This window comes from Somniosus microcephalus, chromosome 30, assembly GCF_052327205.1.
Source record: "Somniosus microcephalus isolate GS21.2 chromosome 30, FLI_Smic_1.0, whole genome shotgun sequence".
In the NCBI taxonomy this organism is placed as follows: domain Eukaryota; kingdom Metazoa; phylum Chordata; class Chondrichthyes; order Squaliformes; family Somniosidae; genus Somniosus; species Somniosus microcephalus.
Window position 1 is genome coordinate 7,584,819 of NC_141016.1, and position 25,053 is coordinate 7,609,871.

Consider the following 25,053-nt stretch of genomic DNA (forward strand, 5'->3'; position numbering starts at 1 on the left):
CTCCTTTGCAACTGGCCGTGGGATGAAGTAAAGATTCAGAGAATGGAAGCCCTTCCCTGAGGCAAGTCACATCTGACTGCAAGAGGTAATTACGGGGCTCTCTTCAACACCCACTGCCACACAGGAGTCCTTGTGAGATGGAAACTAAGGCAATGGGAGTGTCAGCCTGGATATTTTTGCGCTCGAGTCTCTGGAGTGGGGACTTGAACCCACAACCTTCTGACTCAGAGGCGAGTGACGTAAGAAAACTACTAGGCACTTGGTCAGAGTATTAAGCAAGGTTTTAATTGACTGTTTCACAACATGGAAGTCTAGTTATCCTTCACTAGTTCCTGTTTACAAAATGTCCCTGAGCAAGCTGGGCCCGTGCCCGAGTATTTATACTCTCCCTGGACAGTGCCGCCAGCAGGCCGCCCAGTATATTTCATAAGTCCTTTCTACATAAATGGCACGATTTATGTCAGCGAGTGTGCTACCCACTGAACCAATGCTACATCAGGGCAAGTTGGTGGTGTTTTTACAGGAAGGTTTACAGAAGAAACAACAACAGCCTCTTGTTACAGCTCCCACCCCCCACACGCTTCAATATATCCTCTTGTTCTTGACAGAGAGTCCTTGTGTGCGCCATGCTGCTTCTGTTGACCTTTGACATGTGCAACGCCGATTGCAAATTCGTAATGAAGACGGAATCAGGTAAGTCAGTGCCTTTATTAAATGATTTGTACCCCCCCCAACCCCCCCGCAACCCCCCTCCCCCCAACCCCCCCCCACTGCCCCCCCCCCAACCCCCCCCCCAACCCCCCCGCAACCCCCCTCCCACCCGCCGTCTCTACTCTTTCTTTCTGGTGTAGAATTTCCCAGGGACAATGTTTTAGAGAGAGGAACATGGAATAGAGAGAGACTGCTGGTGACATGATGAACTATAGACTGGTCACTGACTTCAAGTCACCCAGTGTAAAAGACAGACTTGCATTTAATACAGGCCTTTCACGACCCACAGCGCTTTACAGCCAATGAGGTACTTTTTGAAGTGTAGTCGCTGTTGTAATGTAGGAAACGCGGCAGCCAAAATTGTGCGCAGCAAGCTCCCACCAACAGCAATGTGATAATGACCAATTCATCTGTTTTTTTTTTAAAGTGGTGTTGGTTGAGGGATAAATATTGGCCGAGGACACCGGGGGTAACTCCCCCTGCTCTTCTTCAAAATAGTGCCACGGGATCTTTTACGTCCACCTGAGAGAGCAGACAGGGCCTCGGTTTAACGTCTCATTCGAAAGACGGCACCTCCGACAGTGCGGCACTCCCTCAGTACTGCACTGGGAGTGTCAGCCTAGATTATGGGCCCACATCTCTGGAGTGGGAACTTGAACCCACGACCCCGCCTCAGATGAATGTAAAAGATCCTGCGGCACTATTTCAAAGAAGAGCAGGGGGAGTTCTCCCCGGTGTCCTGGTCAATATTTATCACTCAACAAGTACCACCAAGAAACAGATTATCTGCTCATTATCACATTGCTGTTTGTGGGAGCTTGCTGTGCACAAATTGGCTGCCGCGTTTCCTACATTACAACAGTGACTACACTTCAAAAGTGCTTCATTGAATGTAAAGAGCTTTGGGATGTTCAGAGGTCGTGAAAGGCGCTATAGAAATGCAAGTCCTTTGCTTTTCCCGTAAACACAATTTTTTTTTCGAAAGGAAGAATAATGAAAGTATTTTGCTGACTTATTTCATACTCGATGACATGAATCTTGTCATTCATGTGGAAATGACATGAAATAATACTGGGCGGCCTGCTGGTGGCGCTGTCCAGGGAGAGTATAAATACTCGGGCACGGGCCCAGCTTGCTCAGGACATTCTTTAACAGGAACTAGTGAAGGACACAGCTAGATCTCCATGTTGTAAAACAGTTGATTAAAGCTTTGTTTAACGCTTAGACCAAGTGCATAGTAGTTTTCGTACATCACTTGACATTCCCACTCTTCAATTATATTTAAATATACAGTTGTGAAGCTTACAGCAATGAAAGTATTTCATTTTCAATGACATTTTGCTTGCTGCTGAAGACAGCCTGAATCGCAGCGACGCAGGGCTTTATTTCATTGCATAGTTAAGGGGCCACCATGTGTCACACTGCGGAACAGGCCCCGTGTGTCACACTGCGGAACAGGCCCCGTGTGTCACACTGCGGAACAACAGGCCCCGTGTGTCACACTGCGAAACAGGCCCCGTGTGTCACACTGCGGAACAGGCCCCGTGTGTCACACTGCGGAACAGGCCCCGTGTCTCACACTGCGGAATAACAGGCCCCGTGTGTCACACTGCGAAACAGGCCCCGTGTGTCACACTGCGGAACAACAGGCCCCGTGTCTCACACTGCGGAACAGGCCCCGTGTGTCACACTGCGGAACAACAGGCCCCGTGTGTCACACTGCGGAACAACAGGCCCCGTGTGTCACACTGCGGAACAGGCCCCGTGTGTCACACTGCGGAACAGGCCCCGTGTGTCACACTGCGAAACAGGCCCCGTGTGTCACACTGCGGAACAACAGGCCCCGTGTGTCACACTGCGGAACAGGCCCCGTGTGTCACACTGCGGAACAACAGGCCGCGTGTGTCACACTGCGGAACAACAGGCCGCGTGTGTCACACTGCGGAACAACAGGCCCCGTGTGTCACACTGCGGAACAACAGGCCGCGTGTGTCACACTGCGGAACAGGCCCCGTGTGTCACACTGCGGAACAACAGGCCCCGTGTGTCACACTGCGGAACAGGCCCCGTGTGTCACACTGCGGAACAGGCCCCGTGTGTCACACTGCGAAACAACAGGCCCCGTGTGTCACACTGCGGAACAGGCCACGTGTGTCACACTGCGGAACAGGCCCCGTGTGTCACACTGCGGAACAGGCCCCGTGTGTCACACTGCGGAACAACAGGCCCCGTGTGTCACACTGCGGAACAGGCCCCGTGTGTCACACTGCGAAACAACAGGCCCTGTGTGTCACACTGCGAAACAGGCCCCGTGTGTCACACTGCGGAACAGGCCCCGTGTGTCACACTGCGGAACAACAGGCCCCGTGTGTCACACTGCGAAACAGGCCCCGTGTGTCACACTGCGGAACAGGCCCCGTGTGTCACACTGCGGAACAACAGGCCCCGTGTGTCACACTGCGAAACAGGCCCCGTGTGTCACACTGCGGAACAACAGGCCCCGTGTCTCACACTGCGGAACAGGCCCCGTGTGTCACACTGCGGAACAACAGGCCCCGTGTGTCACACTGCGGAACAGGCCCCGTGTGTCACACTGCGGAACAACAGGCCGCGTGTGTCACACTGCGGAACAGGCCCCGTGTGTCACACTGCGGAACAACAGGCCCCGTGTGTCACACTGTGGAACAGGCCCCGTGTGTCACACTGCGGAACAGGCCCCGTGTGTCACACTGCGAAACAACAGGCCCCGTGTGTCACACTGCGGAACAGGCCACGTGTGTCACACTGCGGAACAGGCCCCATGTGTCACACTGCGGAACAGGCCCCGTGTGTCACACTGCGGAACAACAGGCCCCGTGTGTCACACTGCGGAACAGGCCCCGTGTGTCACACTGCGAAACAACAGGCCCTGTGTGTCACACTGCGAAACAACAGGCCGCGTGTGTCACACTGTGGAACAACAGGCCCCGTGTGTCACACTGCGGAACAGGCCCCGTGTGTCACACTGCGAAACAACAGGCCCCGTGTGTCACACTGCGGAACAACAGGCCCCGTGTGTCACACTGCGGAACAGGCCACGTGTGTCACACTGCGGAACAACAGGCCCCGTGTGTCACACTGCGGAACAGGCCACGTGTGTCACACTGCGGAACAACAGGCCACGTGTGTCACACTGCGGAACAGGCCCCGTGTGTCACACTGCGAAACAACAGGCCGCGTGTGTCACACTGCGGAACAACAGGCCCCGTGTGTCACACTGCGGAACAGGCCCCGTGTGTCACACTGCGGAACAACAGGCCCGTGTGTCACACTGCGGAACAACAGGCCCCGTGTGTCACACTGCGGAACAGGCCACGTGTGTCACACTGCGGAACAACAGGCCCCGTGTGTCACACTGCGGAACAACAGGCCCCGTGTGTCACACTGCGGAACAGGCCCCGTGTGTCACACTGCGAAACAACAGGCCGCGTGTGTCACACTGCGGAACAAGCCCCGTGTGTCACACTGCGGAACAGGCCATGTGTGTCACACTGCGGAACAACAGGCCCCGTGTGTCACACTGCGGAACAGGCCCCGTGTGTCACACTGCGAAACAACAGGCCGCGTGTGTCACACTGCGGAACAGGCCCCGTGTGTCACACTGCGGAACAGGCCCCGTGTGTCACACTGCGGAACAACAGGCCCCGTGTGTCACACTGCGGAACAGGCCCCGTGTGTCACACTGCGGAACAGGCCCCGTGTGTCACACTGCGGAACAACAGGCCCCGTGTGTCACACTGCGGAACAGGCCCCGTGTGTCACACTGCGGAACAGGCCACGTGTGTCACACTGCGGAACAACAGGCCCCGTGTGTCACACTGCGGAACAGGCCCCGTGTGTCACACTGCGGAACAGGCCCCGTGTGTCACACTGCGGAACAACAGGCCCCGTGTGTCACACTGCGGAACAGGCCCCGTGTGTCACACTGCGGAACAGGCCACGTGTGTCACACTGCGGAACAGGCCACGTGTGTCACACTGCGGAACAGGCCCCGTGTGTCACACTGCGAAACAACAGGCCCCGTGTGTCACACTGCGGAACAGGCCCCGTGTGTCACACTGCGGAACAGGCCCCGTGTGTCACACTGCGGAACAACAGGCCCGTGTGTCACACTGCGGAACAGGCCCCGTGTGTCACACTGCGGAACAACAGGCCCCGTGTGTCACACTGCGGAACAGGCCCCGTGTGTCACACTGCGGAACAGGCCCCGTGTGTCACACTGCGGAACAGGCCCCGTGTGTCAAACTGCGGAACAGGCCCCGTGTGTCACACTGCGGAACAGGCCCCGTGTGTCACACTGCGGAACAACAGGCCGCGTGTGTCACACTGCGGAACAGGCCACGTGTGTCACACTGTGGAACAGGCCCCGTGTGTCACACTGCGGAACAGGCCCCGTGTGTCACACTGCGGAACAACAGGCCGCGTGTGTCACACTGCGGAACAGGCCCCGTGTGTCACACTGCGGAACAACAGCCCATGTGTGTCACACTGCGGAACAACAGGCCGCGTGTGTCACACTGCGGAACAGGCCCCGTGTGTCACACTGCGGAACAACAGGCCCGTGTGTCACACTGCGGAACAGGCCCCGTGTGTCACACTGCGGAACAGGCCCCGTGTGTCACACTGCGGAACAACAGGCCCCGTGTGTCACACTGCGGAACAGGCCCCGTGTGTCACACTGCGGAACAGGCCCCGTGTGTCACACTGCGGAACAGGCCCCGTGTGCCACACTGCGGAACAACAGGCCACGTGTGTCACACTGCGGAACAGGTCCCGTGTGTCACACTGCGGAACAGGCCCCATGTGTCACACTGCGGAACAACAGGCCCCGTGTGTCACACTGCGGAACAACAGGCCGCGTGTGTCACACTGCGGAACAACAGGCCCCGTGCGTCACACTGTGGAACAGGCCCCGTGTGTCACACTGCGGAACAGGCCCCGTGTGTCACACTGCGGAACAGGCCCCGTGTGTCACACTGCGGAACAACAGGCCCCGTGTGTCACACTGCGGAACAGGCCCCGTGTGTCACACTGCGGAACAACAGGCCCCGTGTGTCACACTGCGGAACAACAGGCCCGTGTGTCACACTGCGGAACAGGCCCCGTGTGTCACACTGCGGAACAGGCCCCGTGTGTCACACTGCGGAACAACAGGCCCCGTGTGTCACACTGCGGAACAGGCCCCGTGTGTCACACTGCGGAACAACAGGCCCCATGTATCACACTGCGGAACAACAGGCCCCGTGTGTCACACTGCGGAACAACAGGCCACGTGTGTCACACTGCGAAACAGGCCTCGTGTGTCACACTGCGGAACAGGCCTCGTGTGTCACACTGCGGAACAGGCCCCGTGTGTCACACTGCGGAACAGGCCCCGTGTGTCGCACTGCGGAACAACAGGCCCCGTGTGTCACACTGCGGAACAGGCCCCGTGTGTCACACTGCGAAACAGGCCCCGTGTGTCACACTGCGAAACAGGCCACGTGTGTCACACTGCGGAACAGGCCCCGTGTGTCACACTGCGGAACAGGCCCCGTGTGTCACACTGCGGAACAGGCCCCGTGTGTCATACTGCGGAACAGGCCCCATGTGTCACACTGCGGAACAGGCCCCGTGTGTCACACTGCGGAACAACAGGCCCCGTGTGTCACACTGCGGAACAACAGGCCCGTGTGTCACACTGCGGAACAGGCCACGTGTGTCACACTGCGGAACAACAGGCCCTGTGTGTCACACTGCGGAACAGGCCACGTGTGTCACACTGCGGAACAACAGGCCCCGTGTGTCACACTGCGGAACAGGCCACGTGTGTCACACTGCGGAACAGGCCCCGTGTGTCACACTGCGGAACAGGCCCCGTGTGTCACACTGTGGAACAACAGGCCCCGTGTGTCACACTGCGGAACAACAGGCCCCGTGTGTCACACTGCGGAACAACAGGTCCCGTGTGCCACACTGCGGAACAACAGGCCCCGTGTGTCACACTGCGGAACAACAGTCCGCGTGTGTCACACTGCGGAACAGGCCACGTGTGTCACACTGCGGAACAGGCCCCGTGTGTCACACTGCGGAACAGGCCCGTGTGTCACACTGTGGAACAACAGGCCACGTGTGTCACACTGCGGAACAACAGGCCCCGTGTGTCACACTGCGGAACAGGCCACGTGTGTCACACTGCGGAACAACAGGCCCCGTGTGTCACACTGCGGAACAGGCCACGTGTGTCACACTGCGGAACAACAGGCCCCGTGTGTCACACTGCGGAACAGGCCCCGTGTGTCACACTGCGGAACAGGCCCCGTGTGTCACACTGCGGAACAGGCCCGTGTGTCACACTGTGGAACAACAGGCCCCGTGTGTCACACTGCGGAACAACAGGCCCCGTCTGTCACACTGCGGAACAACAGGCCCGTGTGTCACACTGCGGAACAGGCCCCGTGTGTCACACTGCGGAACAACAGGCACCGTGTGTCACACTGTGGAACAGGCCCCATGTGTCACACTGCGGAACAGACCCCGTGTGTCACACTGCGGAACAACAGGCCCCGTGTGTCACACTGCGGAACAGGCCCCGTGTGTCACACTGCGGAACAGGCCCCGTGTGTCACACTGCGGAACAGGCCCCGTGTGTCACACTGCGGAACAACAGGCCCCGTGTGTCACACTGCGGAACAACAGGCCCCGTGTGTCACACTGCGGAACAACAGGCCCCGTGTGTCACACTGCGGAACAACAGGCCCCGTGTGTCACACTGCGGAACAACAGGCCGCGTGTGTCACACTGCGGAACAGGCCCCGTGTGTCACACTGCGAAACAGGCCCCGTGTGTCACACTGCGGAACAACAGGCCCCGTGTGTCACACTGCGGAACAACAGGCCCCGTGTGTCACACTGCGGAACAGGCCCCGTGTGTCACACTGCGGAACAGGCCCCGTGTGTCACACTGCGGAACAACAGGCCCCGTGTGTCACACTGCGGAACAACAGGCCCCGTGTGTCACACTGCGGAACAACAGGCCCCGTGTGTCACACTGCGGAACAACAGGCCGCGTGTGTCACACTGCGGAACAGGCCCCGTGTGTCACACTGCGAAACAGGCCCCGTGTGTCACACTGCGGAACAACAGGCCCCGTGTGTCACACTGCGGAACAACAGGCCCCGTGTGTCACACTGCGGAACAGGCCCCGTGTGTCACACTGCGGAACAACAGGCCCCGTGTGTCACACTGCGGAACAACAGGCCCCGTGTGTCACACTGCGAAACAGGCCCCGTGTGTCACACTGCGGAACAACAGGCCCATGTGTCACACTGCGGAACAGGCCCCGTGTGTCACACTGCGGAGCAACAGGCCCCGTGTGTCACACTGCGGAACAACAGGCCCCGTGTGTCACACTGCGGAACAGGCCCCGTGTGTCACACTGCGGAACAACAGGCCCCATGTGTCACACTGCGGAACAGGCCCTGTGTGTCACACTGCGGAACAGGCCCCGTGTGTCACACTGCGAAACAGGCCCCGTGTGTCACACTGCGGAACAGGCCCCGTGTGTCACACTGCGGAACAGGCCCCGTGTGTCACACTGCGGAACAACAGGCCCGTGTGTCACACTGCGGAACAGGCCCCGTGTGTCACACTGCGGAACAGGCCCCGTGTGTCACACTGCGGAATAGGCCCCGTGTGTCACACTGCGGAACAACAGGCCCGTGTGTCACACTGCGGAACAGGGCCCGTGTGTCACACTGCGGAACAACAGGCCCCGTGTGTCACACTGCGGAACAGGCCCCGTGTGTCACACTGCGGAACAACAGGCCCCGTGTGTCACACTGCGGAACAACAGGCCCCGTGTGTCACACTGCGGAACAACAGGCCCGTGTGTCACACTGCGGAACAACAGGCCCCGTGTGTCGCACTGCGGAACAGGCCCCGTGTGTCACACTGCGGAACAGGCCCCGTGTGTCACATTGCGAAACAGGCCCCGTGTGTCACACTGCGGAACAACAGGCCCCGTGTGTCACACTGCGGAACAACAGGCCCCGTGTGTCACACTGCGGAACAGGCCCCGTGTGTCACACTGCGGAACAACAGGCCCCGCGTGTCACACTGCGGAACAACAGGCCCCGTGTGTCGCACTGCGGAACAGGCCCCGTGTGTCACACTGCGAAACAGGCCCCGTGTGTCACACTGCGGAACAACAGGCCCCGTGTGTCACACTGCGGAACAACAGGCCCCGTGTGTCACACTGCGGAACAGGCCCCGTGTGTCACACTGCGGAACAGGCCCCGTGTGTCACACTGCGGAACAGGCCCCGTGTGTCACACTGCGGAACAGGCCCCGTGTGTCACACTGCGGAACAACAGGCCCCGTGTGTCACACTGCGGAACAGGGCTCGTGTGTCACACTGCGGAACAGGCCCCGTGTGTCACACTGCGGAACAACAGGCCCCGTGTGTCACACTGCGGAACAGGCCCCGTGTGTCACACTGCGGAACAACAGGCCCGTGTGTCACACTGCGGAACAACAGGCCCCGTGTGTCGCACTGCGGAACAGGCCCCGTGTGTCACACTGCGAAACAGGCCCTGTGTGTCACACTGCGGAACAACAGGCCCCGTGTGTCACACTGCGGAACAACAGGCCCCGTGTGTCACACTGCGGAACAGGCCACGTGTGTCACACTGCGGAACAACAGGCCCCGTGTGTCACACTGCGGAACAACAGGCCCCGTGTGTCACACTGCGGAACAGGCCCCGTGTGTCACACTGCGGAACAACAGGCCCCGTGTGTCGCACTGCGGAACAACAGGCCCCGTGTGTCACACTGCGGAACAGGCCCCGTGTGTCACACTGCGGAACAACAGGCCCCGTGTGTCACACTGCGGAACAACAGGCCCCGTGTGTCACACTGTGGAACAGGCCCCGTGTGTCACACTGCGAAACAGGCCCCGTGTGTCACACTGCGGAACAACAGGCCCCGTGTGTCACACTGCGGAACAACAGGCCGCGTGTGTCACACTGCGGAACAACAGGCCCCGTGTGTCACACTGCGGAACAGGCCCCGTGTGTCACACTGCGGAACAACAGGCCCCGTGTGTCGCACTGCGGAACAGGCCCCGTGTGTCACACTGTGAAACAGGCCCCGTGTGTCACACTGCGGAACAACAGGCCCCGTGTGTCACACTGCGGAACAACAGGCCCCGTGTGTCACACTGCGGAACAGGCCCCGTGTGTCACACTGCGAAACAGGCCCCGTGTGTCACACTGCGGAACAACAGGCCCCGTGTGTCACACTGCGGAACAACAGGCCCCGTGTGTCACACTGCGGAACAACAGGCCACGTGTGTCACACTGCGGAACAACAGGCCCCGTGTGTCGCACTGCGGAACAACAGGCCCCGTGTGTCACACTGCGGAACAGGCCCCGTGTGTCACACTGCGGAACAACAGGCCCCGTGTGTCACACTGCGGAACAACAGGCCCCGTGTGTCACACTGCGGAACAGGCCCCGTGTGTCACACTGCGGAACAGGCCCCGTGTGTCACACTGCGGAACAGGCCCCGTGTGTCACACTGCGGAACAACAGGCCCCGTGTGTCACACTGCGGAACAGGCCCCGTGTGTCACACTGCGGAACAACAGGCCCCGTGTGTCACACTGCGGAACAACAGGCCCCGTGTGTCACACTGCGGAACAGGCCCCGTGTGTCACATTGCGGAACAGGCCCCGTGTGTCACACTGCGGAACAACAGGCCCCGTGTGTCACACTGCGGAACAACAGGCCCGTGTGTCACACTGCGGAACAGGCCCCGTGTGTCACACTGTGGAACAACAGGCCCCGTGTGTCACACTGCGAAACAGGCCCCGTGTGTCACACTGCGGAACAACAGGCCCCGTGTGTCACACTGCGGAACAGGCCCCGTGTGTCACACTGCGGAACAGGCCCCGTGTGTCACACTGCGGAACAGGCCCCGTGTGTCACACTGCGGAACAGGCCCCGTGTGTCACACTGCGGAACAACAGGCCCCGTGTGTCACACTGCGGAACAGGCCCCGTGTGTCACACTGCGGAACAGGCCCCGTGTGTCACACTGCGGAACAGGCCCCGTGTGTCACACTGCGGAACAACAGGCCGCGTGTGTCACACTGCGGAACAACAGGCCACGTGTGTCACACTGCGGAACAACAGGCCCCGTGTGTCACACTACGGAACAACAGGCCCCGTGTGTCACACTGCGAAACAACAGGCCCCGTGTGTCACACTGCGGAACAACAGGCCCCGTGTGTCACACTGCGGAACAACAGGCCCCGTGTGTCACACTGCGGAACAACAGTCCGCGTGTGTCACACTGCGGAACAACAGGCCACGTGTGTCACACTGCGGAACAACAGGCCCCGTGTGTCACACTGCGGAACAACAGGCCCCGTGTGTCACACTGCGGAACAACAGGCCCCGTGTGTCACACTGCGGAACAGGCCCCGTGTCTCACACTGCGGAACAACAGTCCGCGTGTGTCACACTGCGGAACAGGCCCCGTGTGTCACACTGCGGAACAGGCCCCGTGTCTCACACTGCGGAACAACAGGCCCCGTGTGTTACACTGCGGAACAGGCCACGTGTGTCACACTGCGGAACAGGCCCCGTGTGTCACACTGCGGAACAGGCCCCGTGTGTCACACTGCGGAACAGGCCACGTGTGTCAAACTGCGGAACAGGCCCCGTGTGTCACACTGCGGAACAACAGGCCCCGTGTGTCACACTGCGGAACAACAGTCCGCGTGTGTCACACTGCGAAACAACAGGCCCCGTGTGTCACACTGCGGAACAACAGGCCGCGTGTGTCACACTGCGGAACAGGCCCCGTGTGTCACACTGCGAAACAACAGGCCCCGTGTGTCACACTGCGGAACAACAGTCCGCGTGTGTCACACTGCGGAACAGGCCCCGTGTGTCACACTGCGGAACAGGCCCCGTGTGTCACACTGCGAAACAACAGGCCCCGTGTGTCACACTGCGGAACAACAGGCCCCGTGTGTCACACTGCGGAACAACAGGCCCCGTGTGTCACACTGCGGAACAACAGGCCCCGTGTGTCACACTGCGAAACAACAGGCCCCGTGTGTCACACTGCGGAACAGGCCCCGTGTGTCACACTGCGAAACAACAGGCCCGTGTGTCACACTGCGGAACAACAGGCCCCGTGTGTCACACTGCGGAACAACAGGCCCCGTGTGTCACACTGCGGAACAACAGGCCCCGTGTGTCACACTGTGAAACAACAGGCCCCGTGTGTCACACTGCGGAACAGGCCCCGTGTGTCACACTGCGGAACAGGCCCCGTGTGTCACACTGCGGAACAGGCCCCGTGTGTCACACTGCGAAACAACAGGCCCCGTGTGTCACACTGCGGAACAGGCCCCGTGTGTCACACTGCGAAACAACAGGCCCCGTGTGTCACACTGCGGAACAGGCCCCGTGTGTCACACTGCGGAACAACAGGCCCCGTGTGTCACACTGCGGAACAACGGCCGCGTGTGTCACACTGCGGAACAGGCCCTGTGTGTCACACTGCGGAACAGGCCACGTGTGTCACACTGCGGAACAACAGGCCCCGTGTGTCACACTGCGGAACAGGCCCCGTGTGTCACACTGCGGAACAGGCCCCGTGTGTCACACTGCGGAACAGGCCCCGTGTGTCACACTGCGGAACAGGCCCCGTGTGTCACACTGCGGAACAGGCCCCGTGTGTCACACTGCGGAACAGGCCCCGTGTGTCACACTGCGGAACAGACCCCGTGTGTCACACTGCGGAACAACAGGCCCCGTGTGTCACACTGCGGAACAGGCCCCGTGTGTCACACTGCGGAACAGGCCCCGTGTGTCACACTGCGGAACAGGCCCCGTGTGTCACACTGCGGAACAGGCCCCGTGTGTCACACTGCGGAACAACAGGCCCCGTGTGTCGCACTGCGTAACAACAGGCCCCGTGTGTCACACTGCGAAACAGGCCCCGTGTGTCACACTGCGGAACAACAGGCCCCGTGTGTCACACTGCGGAACAACAGGCCCGTGTGTCACACAGCGGAACAGGCCCCGTGTGTCACACTGTGGAACAACAGGCCCCGTGTGTCACACTGCAAAACAGGCCCCGTGTGTCACACTGCGGAACAACAGGCCCCGTGTGTCACACTGCGGAACAGGCCCCGTGTGTCACACTGCGGAACAACAGGCCCCGTGTGTCACACTGCGGAACAACAGGCCCCGTGTGTCACACTGCGGAACAGGCCCCGTGTGTCACACTGCGGAACAGGCCACGTGTGTCACACTGCGGAACAGGCCCCGTGTGTCACACTGCGGAACAGGCCACGTGTGTCACACTGCGAAACAACAGGCCCCGTGTGTCACACTGCGGAACAGGCCGCTTGTGTCACACTGCGGAACAGGCCCTGTGTGTCACACTGCGGAACAGGCCACGTGTGTCACACTGCGGAACAACAGGCCCCGTGTGTCACACTGCGGAACAGGCCCCGTGTGTCAAACTGCGGAACAGGCCACGTGTGTCACACTGCGGAACAGGCCACGTGTGTCACACTGCGGAACAACAGGCCCCGTGTGTCACACTGCGAAACAACAGGCCCCGTGTGTCACACTGCGGAACAACAGGCCCCGTGTGTCACACTGCGGAACAGGCCACGTGTGTCACACTGCGGAACAGGCCCCGTGTGTCACACTGCGGAACAACAGGCCCCGTGTGTCACACTGCGGAACAACAGTCCGCGTGTGTCACACTGCGAAACAACAGGCCCCGTGTGTCACACTGCGGAACAACAGGCCGCGTGTGTCACACTGCGGAACAACAGGCCCCGTGTGTCACACTGCGGAACAACAGGCCCCGTGTGTCACACTGCGGAACAACAGGCCCCGTGTGTCACACTGCGGAACAGGCCACGTGTGTCACACTGCGGAACAACAGGCCACGTGCGTCACACTGCGGAACAACAGGCCACGTGTGTCACACTGCGGAACAACAGGCCCCGTGTGTCACACTGCGAAACAACAGGCCCCGTGTGTCACACTGCGGAACAACAGGCCCCGTGTGTCACACTGCGGAACAACAGGCCCCGTGTGTCACACTGCGGAACAACAGTCCGCGTGTGTCACACTGCGGAACAACAGGCCACGTGTGTCACACTGCGGAACAACAGGCCCCGTGTGTCACACTGCGGAACAACAGGCCCCGTGTGTCACACTGCGGAACAACAGGCCCCGTGTGTCACACTGCGGAACAGGCCCCGTGTCTCACACTGCGGAACAACAGTCCACGTGTGTCACACTGCGGAACAGGCCCCGTGTGTCACACTGCGGAACAGGCCCCGTGTCTCACACTGCGGAACAACAGGCCCCGTGTGTCACACTGCGGAACAGGCCACGTGTGTCACACTGCGGAACAGGCCCCGTGTGTCACACTGCGGAACAGGCCCCGTGTGTCACACTGCGGAACAGGCCACGTGTGTCACACTGCGGAACAGGCCCCGTGTGTCACACTGCGGAACAACAGGCCCCGTGTGTCACACTGCGGAACAACAGTCCGCGTGTGTCACACTGCGAAACAACAGGCCCCGTGTGTCACACTGCGGAACAACAGGCCGCGTGTGTCACACTGCGGAACAGGCCCCGTGTGTCACACTGCGAAACAACAGGCCCCGTGTGTCACACTGCGGAACAGGCCCCGTGTGTCACACTGCGGAACAACAGGCCCCGTGTGTCACACTGTGAAACAACAGGCCCCGTGTGTCACACTGCGAAACAACAGGCCCCGTGTGTCACACTGCGGAACAACGGCCGCGTGTGTCACACTGCGGAACAGGCCCCGTGTGTCACACTGCGGAACAGGCCCTGTGTGTCACACTGCGGAACAGGCCACGTGTGTCACACTGCGGAACAGGCCCCGTGTGTCACACTGCGGAACAACAGGCCCCGTGTGTCACACTGCGGAACAACAGGCCCCGTGTGTCACACTGCGGAACAACAGGCCCCGTGTGTCACACTGCGGAACAGGCCCCGTGTGTCACACTGCGGAACAGGCCCCGTGTGTCACACTGCGGAACAACAGGCCCCGTGTGTCACACTGCGGAACAGGCCCCGTGTGTCACACTGCGGAACAGGCCCCGTGTGTCACACTGCGGAACAGGCCCCTGGTGTCACAGCACTGTTGATACTGTACACTGCGAGACACACAACAGTTCCACGCCCCTTAAGTACATGAGGGGGAATGGAATAGAAGGAAATGTTGATAGGGCTGAGATAAAGTTGGGTGGGAGGAGGCTTGTGTGGAGCCTAAACACTGGCACAGACCAGTGGGTCAAATGACAGCCAATGGGTTCCTGATTTTAAAAATACCCCTGGAATCTTTTACTGATAAGCCTGCACAGCAGAAAGACAGGGTGACATTTGCCAGTCACACCCACCAGTACAGTGGGTGGCATGGTGCGCCTAGCTGGGTGTACAGCCCCGTTCTATGTTGGGTCAAATGGCCTGTTTCTGTTCTGTAAAATTCTATGTAATCCTCATGTAACATTCAATGTGGCACAGTTATTGGCCCAGAAATTCAGGTTGGGGGCTTCCCGCGGGTGCAAGCCTCCGAACTGCACTTACCTAGCGCGCCGGCCGTTGAGCTGTGGGCCCACGTGGGATTCTGATCCTGGGCCTGCTCCAACTGCCGGCGCGCAGTGCTTGCGTATCCCGGGGCGCAGTTAGTTCAAAGCGTCCCCTGGGATCACGTGGGCCATGGAGAGCCAATGGTAGCAGGGAATCTCTATTCATAGATTTGACAGGAAGACCTGTCAAATCTATGAATAGAGTTCGGCCCCAAAACATAACTAAAACTTCAAATAAATGTTAAAAAACACATCACATTTTTTAAATAACTATAAATTACATAAAATAACTACTTTAAACAATAATTTAAATTTTTGAAAAAATTAATTACAGTTTTTAACAGGGCTAAAAATAAACTTACCTTACTTTAAAGTATTTAAAAATAATAAACCTGTGGAAAAAATGTTTTAATTTTACTTAATTCACCACTTACCTTGTTAAAAGCAGGCCTTGCAACTGCTTTTTAGAAGCGTAGCTGCTGGAGACTTACCCTCCTGGAGAAATCTGTAAAAAAACGGATGTTCCAGGCGTACGCGCTGCCTCTCCGGCGCACGCGTTCGACCTGTGAACCCCTTCCTTCAAGGGAACGGAAGTTCCGGTTTCCAGCGCATGCGCAGTGCATGCATGAAACCGGCACTTTTGTTGGGCCTACGCGTGAGTACCCAGCGCGTACTCACCCGTGGGGACCCGAATTTCTAATCTAGAGTTTGCACATCCCTTGGATTGAACAGGAGCGGAGAAGGAAGAGAAAGCAAAAAGGGAAAAAGTGCTGCTGATGCCGGAAATCTGAAACAAAACAGAAATAGGCTGTGGGAACGCTCAGCGGCGACCACTTCTGGAGTGTTAACTCGTGGGTTTCTCGCTCCACAGGTGCTGGCGGACAGGCTGAGTGTTGCTGCCATTTCAATGCTGTTGGTCCAGAGAAAGAAGAGTTGTCATTCGCAGTAGCTCAGTGCTCGACACAAGAGAGCAGCAGCGTCTTTACAAAGAATATTTCACTGGAGGTAGAGGAGGGCAGCGCAAGGGGCACAGGCAGCAAGCACTGATCTCAGGCACCAGGGACATCAGACCCGAGAACGAGGCTGTACACCCAGCTAGGCCACCCACTGTACTGGCAGTTGTGACTGGCGCGGGTCGCCCTGTCTTTCCGCTGCGCAGGTTTATCGGTAAAAGATTCCTGGGGTATTTTTAAAAAAATCAGGAACCCATTGGCTATCAATGCAACAACAACAACTTGCATTTATACAGTGCCTTTAACGTAGCAAAACGTCCCAAGGCGCTGCACAGGAGCGATTATCCAACAAAACTTTGGCACCGAGCCACATAAGGGGATATTAGGGCAGGTGACCTTGTTCAAAGAGGTAGGTTTTAAGGAGCATCTTAAAAGAAAAAGGGAAAGGCAGAGAGTCGGAGAGGTTTAGGGAGGGAATTGCCGAGCTTAAGGCCCGGGCAGTTGAAGGCACGACCGCCAATGGTGGAGCGATGGAAATCAGGGAGGCTCAAGTGGCCAGAATTAGAGGAGTGCAGATATCTCGGGGGGTTGTGGGGCTGGAGGAGATTAGAGAGATAGGGAGGGGGCGAGGCCATGGTGGGATGTAAACAAGGATGAGAATTTTAAAATCGAGGCGTTGCTTAACCAGAAGCCAATGTAGGTCAGTGAGCACAGGGGTGGTGGATGATCGGAACAGCAGGATGAACGATGTCAATTCCCAATTAACAGCCCAGCTCTCTGACGGATTCTGCCACACATCCAATTTTCTGAGGATCTGGAAACCTGTGAATGTTGAGGGAGAAATGTTTGACACTGAGATTTCTTGCTTACAGAGTGCTTGGACAACGGAATGTCATACACCGTTGGTGCAATGTGGAAGAGCGAAGAATGCTACACGTGTTACTGCGGGAAGGTGACTGCAATATGCTGCACGGAGTAAGTCACACGCTGGTTGTTTAGCCACGATAAGAGTGTATTTTGTTTGCCGGGTTTGGTATTGTAGGCTTTGGGGGGACGACCCGGGAAATGTGATCCCATCAGTGATGGCGTGGCTAAGGGACTGAAGTAGAGAGTCAAGCCAAGGCATGGAACCTCACACAACCTTTCGTTGCAGGTGACTGGCGTTGTCACGTTACTGTGGTGGTTCCCCATGGAGCAGGGAGAATCGGTTCACTGAGAATCTTTCAGACTGTGTGTCAGGCACTCCTGGACAAAGCATCATCAGCTAACCAAGAACATCCCGTTCCCTTGTCACTGAGAATTCCGGTGTAGGGAGATTTGCGGGAGTACTTAGCCTAACTGAGATGGCTCTTTGTCAACTATTCTGGTGTATTGGTGCATCAACCACACAGTGTCCTGGCCAAGATGTGTGGGTTAGGTTGATTGGCTATGATAAATTGGCCCTTAGTGTTAGGGGGATTAAATACGTGGGGTTACGGGGATAGGGTGGGATATGTGTTGGTGTAGGGGTTACAGGGATCGGGTGGGATATGTGTCGGTGCAGGCTCGATGGGCCGAAATGGCCTCTATCTGCACTGTGGGGTTTCTGTGATTCTGTGAAGATATGTCCCTCAGCCAACATCACTAAAACAGATTATTCCATTGCTGTTGTGCGCAAATTATCTGCTGCATTTCCTACATTATGACAGTAACTACACTTCAAATGTACTTCATTGGCCATAAAGCTCCAGAACTAGCCACGCCTCTAGCCAAGCTGTTCCAGTACAGCTACAACACTGGCATCTATACGACATTGTGGAAAACTGTTCAGGTATGTCCTGTTCACAAAAAGCAGGACAAATCCAATCCGGCCAATTACCGCCCCATCAGTCTGCTCTCAATCATCAGCATAGTGATGGAAGGTGTCGTCGACAGTGCTATCAAGCAGCACTTACTCACCGATAACCTACTCACTGATGCCCAGTTTGGGTTCCACCAGGACCACTCGGCTCCAGACCTCATCACAGCCTTGGTCCAAACATGGACAAAGGAGCTGAATTCCAGAGGTGAGGTGAGAGTGACTGCCCTTGACATCAAGGCAACATTTGACCGAGTCTGGCATCAAGGAGCCCTAGTAAAACTGAAGGAATCGGGGGGGAAAACTTTCCACTGGCTGGAGTCATACCTGGCACAAAGGAAGACAGTTGTGGTGGTTGTAGGTCAATCATCACAGCCCCAGGACATCGCTGCAGGAGTTCCTCAGGGCAGTGTCCTAGGCCCAACCATCTTCAGCTGCTTCATTAAATATGTTCCCTCCATCATAAGGTCAGAAGTGGGGATGTTCGCTGATGACTGCACAGTGTTCAGTGCCATTCGCCACTCCTCAGATAATGAAGCAGTCCATGTCCGCATGCAGCGAGACCTGGACGACATTCAGGCTTGGGCTGATAAGTGGCAGGTAACATTTGCACCACACAAGTGCCAGGCAATGACTATCTCCAACAAGCAAGCGTCTAACCACCACACCTTGACACTCAATGGTATTACCATCGCCGAAACCCCCATCATCAATATCCTGGGGTCACCATTTAGTCATAGAGTCATAGAGTCATACGGCACAGAAGGAGGCATTTCGGACCATCGAGTCCGTGCCAGCTCTCTGTCGAGCAATCCAGTCAGTCCCATTCCCCCGCTCTATCAACATTGCCCTGCAAGTTTATTTCCCTCAAGTGCCTATCCAGTCTCCCTTTGAAAACATTGAGTGTCTCCACTTCCACGGCTTCTGTCAGCAGCGAATTCCAGGTCATCAACACTCGCTGCCTAAAAAAGTTTTTCCTCACATCCCCCCTGAATCTCTTGCTCACAATCTTAAATCTGTGTCCCCTAGTCCTTGTACCATCAACTAGTGGGAACAGCCTTTCCCCGTCTAGCCGATGCAAACCCGTCATAATCTTGTACACCTCTATCAAATCGCCCCTCAACCTCCTTTGCTCTAATGAAAACAAATCCAGCTTCTCCAACCTGTCCTTGTAGCTAAGATCCCCCATCCCCAGAACCATTCTAGTAAATCTCCTCTGCACCCTCTCAAGGGCCTTCACGTCTTTCCTAAAGTGTGGTGACCAGAACTGGACGCAATACTCCAGTTGTGGCCTAACCAGCGCTTTATGAAGGTTCAGCATAACTTCTCTACTTTTGTACTCAATACCTCTATTTATGAAGCCCGAGATCACATATGCTTTGCTAACCACTCTTTTCAATATGTCCGGCCACCTATGCACATTAACTCCCAGGTCCCTCTGTCCCTGCACACTCTTCAAAGCTCTACCATTAAGTGTATATTGCCTCTCCCTGTTCCTTCTGCCATAATGCATCACCTCACACTTCTCTGTATTAAATTCCATCTGCCACTTGTCTGCCCATTCGGCTAGCCTTTCTATGTCCTGTTGCAGTTGATTGGTATCATCCTCAATGTTTGTCACACCCCCAAGTTTGGTGTCATCGGCAAATTTAGTAATTCTACTCTGTATTCCAATATCCAGGTCATTCATATATATCAAAAAAAGCAGTGGCCCCTGCACTGACCCTTGGGGAACACCACTGTCTACCATCCTCCAGTCTGAAAAACAGCCATTTACCAAAACATGCTGTTTTCTGTCTTTAAGCCAATTCCTTATCCAAGCTACCACTGACCCACCTATTCTACGAGCCTCAATTTTGTTAACCAGCCTTCTATGTGGTACTTTGTCAAAAGCCTTTCAAAAATCCATGTAGACAACATCCATTGCATTCCCTTCATCAATCCTCTCTGTTACTTCATCAAAAAATTCAGTTAGATTAGTCAAACACGATCTGCCTTTTACAAATCCATGTTGGCTTTCCTTAATTCGCTTAAAACTCTCCAAGTGCCCGTTAATTTTTTCCTTGATTATTGTTTCTAAAACTTTACCCACCACTGATGTTAAACTGACCGGCCTGTAGTTACTAGGATTGTCCATACACCCTTTCTTGAACAATGGTGTCACCTTTGCCACATTACAATCCTCAGGCACCTCCCCGAAGATTGGAAAATTATGGCAAGCCCTTCCACTATCTCCTCCCCCAATTTCCTTAGCAACCTAGGATGCAAGCCGTTTTGACCAGAAATTTAACTGGACCAGCCACGTAAATACTGTGGAAATAAGAGCAGGTCAGAGGCTGGGTTTTCTGTGGCGAGTGTCTCACCTCCTGACTCCCCAAAGCCTTTCCACCATCTACAAGGCACAAGTCAGGAGTGTGATGGAATACTCTCCACTTGCCTGGATGAGTGCAGCTCCAACAACACTCAAGAAGCTCGACACCATCCAGGACAAAGCAGCCCGCTTGATTGGCACCCCATCCACCACCTTAAACATTCACTCCCTCCACCACCGGCGCACCGTGGCTGCAGTGTGCACCATCTACAAGATGCACTGCAGCAACTCACCAAGGCTTCTTCGGCAGCACCTCCCAAACCCGCGACCTCTTCCACCTAGAAGGACAAGGGCAGCAGGCGCATGGGAACACCATCACCTCCAAGTTCCCCTCCAAGTCACACACCACCCTGATTTGGAAATATATCAGCCGTTCCTTCATCGTCGCTGGGTCAAAATCCTGGAACTCCCTCCCTAACAGCACTGTGGGAGCACCTTCACCACACGGACTGCAGCGGTTCAAGAAGGCGGCTCACCAACACCTTCTCAAGGGCAACTAGGGATGGGCAATAAATGCTGGCCTTGCCAGCGACGCCCACATCCCAGGAATGAATTTTTAAAAAGCGCTTTGACATGTGCTGAATTCCTTGAAAAGCACTGGAAAAGTCCAATCTTTCTTCCTTTCTCTCATTTAGTACCACAGTGGAGTATGAGCCTAGCTTATGTGTTCAATACGCGGAATGAGCCTTAAACCTTGGCCAAGTAGAAACGATAAAACTCTTGTTGTAACTAATTACAATGGAGGTAGGAGGAGTATGGTTGTGAATTGTGATTGCTGATCCCTGTGTCTCTTTTTCCCTTCTGTTAGGTATGTCCAACCCCCAGATGTCCCGAATAACTGTGAGGCAGTCTTTGACAAGAGGCTTTGCAAATACAAGATCTACAGTAAAGACAACCCTGGTGTCCTTTGTGACTAGTGAATTCTGTGGAGAAACAGGCCTGAACGTGGAGACGCAACGTCAAGGCTCTTGGAAGCTGCTTTGCCCATCGTCTCCAGAGACACCCAGCATAGGCTACGCATCCTTGGACCACAACCAGGATGTCCAGTGATACAGAGATTGAGCCTTGGCTCTTCAGTACCAATAGCTGTCTAAATATCACACTGTAACCCCATCAACTGCCTGTCAACATCTTGAATTAATGAAATAAATTGCCTTTGGTCAGCTTCAACTCATAATGCTAATAGAATTGAGCCGCGTGTGCTTAAAGCCTTCGCTTAATATTCCTTAAGAGCAGGGGAGTTCTCCCCGGTGTCCCGGCCAATATTTACCTCTCAACCAACACCACTAAAAAAAACTGATTATCTGGTCATTACAAAGTATTTACAGCACAGAAACAGGCCATTCGGCCCAACTGGTGCATGCCGGTGTGTAAACTCCACACCATCCTCCTCCCACCCCTCTTCATCTCACCCCCATTAACAGATCCTTCAATTCCTTTCTCCCTCGTGTGTTTATCTAACTAAATGTATCTCTGCTATTCGCCTCAACCACTCCCTGTGGTAGCGAGTTCCACATTCTCACTACCCTCTGGGTAAAGAAGTTTCTCCTGAATTCCTTGTTGGATTTATTGCTGACTACCTTATATTATATGGGATGGCAGGAATGATGTATGAGGAGAGATTGGGTCGATTGGGCTTATATTCGCTGGAGTTTAGAAGAATGAGAGGGGATCTCATTGAAACTTATCAAATTCTAACAGGACTAGACAGACTAGATGCAGGAAGGATGTTCCCGATGGCCGGGAAGTCCAGAACCAGGGGTCACAGTCTAAGGATAAGGAGTAAGCCATTTAGGACTGAGATGAGAAGGAATTTCTTCACCCAGAGAGTAGTGAACCTGTGGAATTCTCTACCACAGAAGGCAGTGGAGGCCAATTCATTAAATATATTCAAGAAGGAGTTGGATATATTTCTTGAGGCTAAAGGGATCAAGGGATATGGGAGAAGGCAGGGACAGGGTACTGAAATTGGATGATCAGCCATGATCTCATTGAATGGCGGAGCAGGCTCAAGGGGCTGAATGGCCTACTCCTGCTCCTATCTTCTATGTTTCTATGTTATGGCCCCCAATTCTGGTCTCGACGATAAGGTCCCACAAACAGCAATGTTATTCTAACATTGCTGTTTGTGGGAGCTTGCTGTGCACCAATTTGCCTGCCGCGTTTCCTATATTACAACAGTGACTACACTTCAAAAGTACGTCATTGGCTGCGAAGCACTTTGGGCTTCACAGCCCTGAGATCCTGAAAGTCGCTGTATAAATGCTTGTTCCTTCTTTAACTGCTATTTTTCCCAGAGACTGGGCTATAACGTACAGCCTCTTTGCAAGATGTGGGAGTGGATTTCACAATTAAGCGTATTGTACACGCTCAGCGGAAGGAGTAGCTTTGCTAAGCATCCGAGAAGAAGCTGTTTTAGTTTTTAATAGCTCATAAATTCTACACTAGTTTTGAGCTCAGAGACTACAGGGATGGAGGGAGTGGCAAATGGGATCATTGCCTTGGTGGAGTAGGAGGTACTCTGTTGAGGCTGGGTGGTGGGGGCGGGGATCAAAGCACAGTGAGTAGAAGACCTTGTGACCGGGCCTGGTCTGTAGGCCTCAGTTCCACACCAGCATGAGACGTTAAACCGAGGCCCCATCTGCTCTCTCAGGTGGATGTAAAAGATCCCATGGCACTATTTGGAAGAAGAGCAGGGGCGTTCTCCCCGGTGTCCTGAGGCCAATATTTATCCCTCAATCAACATCACTAAAACAGATTATCTGGTCATTATCACATTACTGTTTGTGGGAGCTTGCTGTGCGCAAATTGGCTGCCGCGTTTCCCACATTACAACAGTGACTACACTCCAAAAAGTGCTTCATTGGCTGTAAAGTGCTTTGGGTTGTCCGATGGACATCCCCACCGGCACCTGGGAATCCCTGGCCCAAGACCGCACAAAGTGGAGGAGAAGCATCCGGGAAGGCACCGAACACCTGGAGTTTCTTCGCCGGGAGCAAGCGGAAGCCAAGCGCAGGCAGCGGAAGGAGCGCACGTCAACCCAAGCATCCCACCCGCCCGCCCCTTCAACCACCGTCTGCCCCACCCGTGACAGAGACTGTGGGTCCCGCATTGGACTCATCAGTCACCTGCAAACTAATTTTTAATGTGGAAGCAAGTCATCCTCTGTTCCGAGGGACTGCCTAAGAAGAAGGTGGTTCTGAAAGGCGCTATAGAAATGCAAGTCTTCCTTTCTTGACCACTGAGTCACCAGGGGGAACACTGGATAGAGTTCTTTCCAGTTATTGAGGTCTAGATCCTCTGCTTCCGCTACAGGAAATGGAATCCGAAGGAAAACCGGATTGAAAGGATCTGCGACATGGAAGTGTTATCTTTGACAGCAGATGGTACCTTGTGCGCATTGCAGTGATAAACGGGCAGAAACCACCTCGGAATAAGAAAGCAGGCCACAGCTCAACATCCTTTGGGTCTCCCATGTGTCGGACCTCTGTAGATGCCCATCGCCGTATTAAAGAGGTTCCAAACCAACCTACCTACACCTGTAGCTGTCAGCACAAAATAAGAGGGCTCGCTCTCTCCATACTTACTCAGGGAGCTGAGTAGAGGACAAGGCTTTGGGAGCTCGAGTGCGCGAAGGCTGCCTAGTGTGTTTTTAATCCGAGTCTGAGGCTTTGAGCACTTTGCAGATTCACAAAGCTTTCCCACATGTCAGCAGTCTGAGCCTGACCACTGGGTGGCGCTGCTCTCATAGACTCATAGAATGGTTACAGTACAGGAGAAGGCCATTTGGCCCGTCGAGCCCGTGACGGCTCTCAGCACTTCAGCTAGTCGCACTCGCCCGCCCTTTCCCCGTAACCCTACAATTTCTTTTCCTTTTTTCCCCCCTTCGTTCCTGGGATGTTGGTGTCGCTGGCAAGGCCAGCATTTATTGCCCATCCCTAATTGCCCTCGAGAAGGTGGTGGTGAGCCGCCCTCTTGTCCCGCTGCAGTCCGTGTGGTGAAGGTGCTCCCACAGTGCTGTTAGGGAGTGAGTTCCAAGATTTTGACCCAGCGACAATGAAGGAACGGTCGGTATATTTCCAAGTCGGGATGGTGTGTGACTTGGAGGGGAACTTGGAGGTGGTGGTGTTCCCATGCGCCTGCTGCCCTTGTCTTTCTAGGTGGTAGAGGTCGCGGGTTAGGGAGGTGCTGTTGGAGAAGCCTTGGCGAGTTGCTGCAGTGCATCTTGTAGATGGTACACACTGCAGCCACGGTGCGCTGGTGGTGGAGGGAGTGAATGTTTAAGGTGGTGGATGGGGTGCCAATCAAGCGGGCTGCTTTGTCTTGGATGGTGTTGAGCTTCTTGAGTGTTGCTGGAGCTGCACTCATCCAGGCAAGTGGAGAGTATTCCATCACACTCCTGACTTGTGCATCAACAGGAGCTCCACACTGAGCTCGCTAGGAGGTCCACATGGCCCTCAACAGAAAGTCCACACGGGCCTTCAATGGGACGTCCACACTG

The 25,053-nt window shown here is 55.6% G+C and overlaps 1 protein-coding gene across 1 annotated transcript; it reads left to right on the plus strand.

Moving 5' to 3' along the window:
- Positions 1 to 549: 549 nt before the first annotated feature.
- On the plus strand, positions 550 to 21,717 carry LOC147097899 (beta-microseminoprotein-like). The gene is made up of 3 exons (XM_085970845.1): positions 550 to 693; positions 17,217 to 17,319; positions 21,361 to 21,717. The coding sequence occupies exons 1-3, from the start codon at positions 627 to 629 to the stop codon at positions 21,467 to 21,469; spliced, it is 279 nt and encodes a 92-aa protein (XP_085826971.1). The 5' UTR covers positions 550 to 626; the 3' UTR covers positions 21,470 to 21,717.
- Positions 21,718 to 25,053: the final 3,336 nt, after the last annotated feature.

Coding starts and splice junctions, on each gene's coding strand:
- LOC147097899 (XM_085970845.1), top strand. CDS start 627: ATGCTGCTTCTGTTGACCTTTGACATGTGCAACGCCGATTGCAAATTC. Junction 694..17,216: donor CGTAATGAAGACGGAATCAG/GTAAGTCAGTGC, acceptor TCTTGCTTACAG/AGTGCTTGGACAACGGAATG. Junction 17,320..21,360: donor ACTGCAATATGCTGCACGGA/GTAAGTCACACG, acceptor CCCTTCTGTTAG/GTATGTCCAACCCCCAGATG.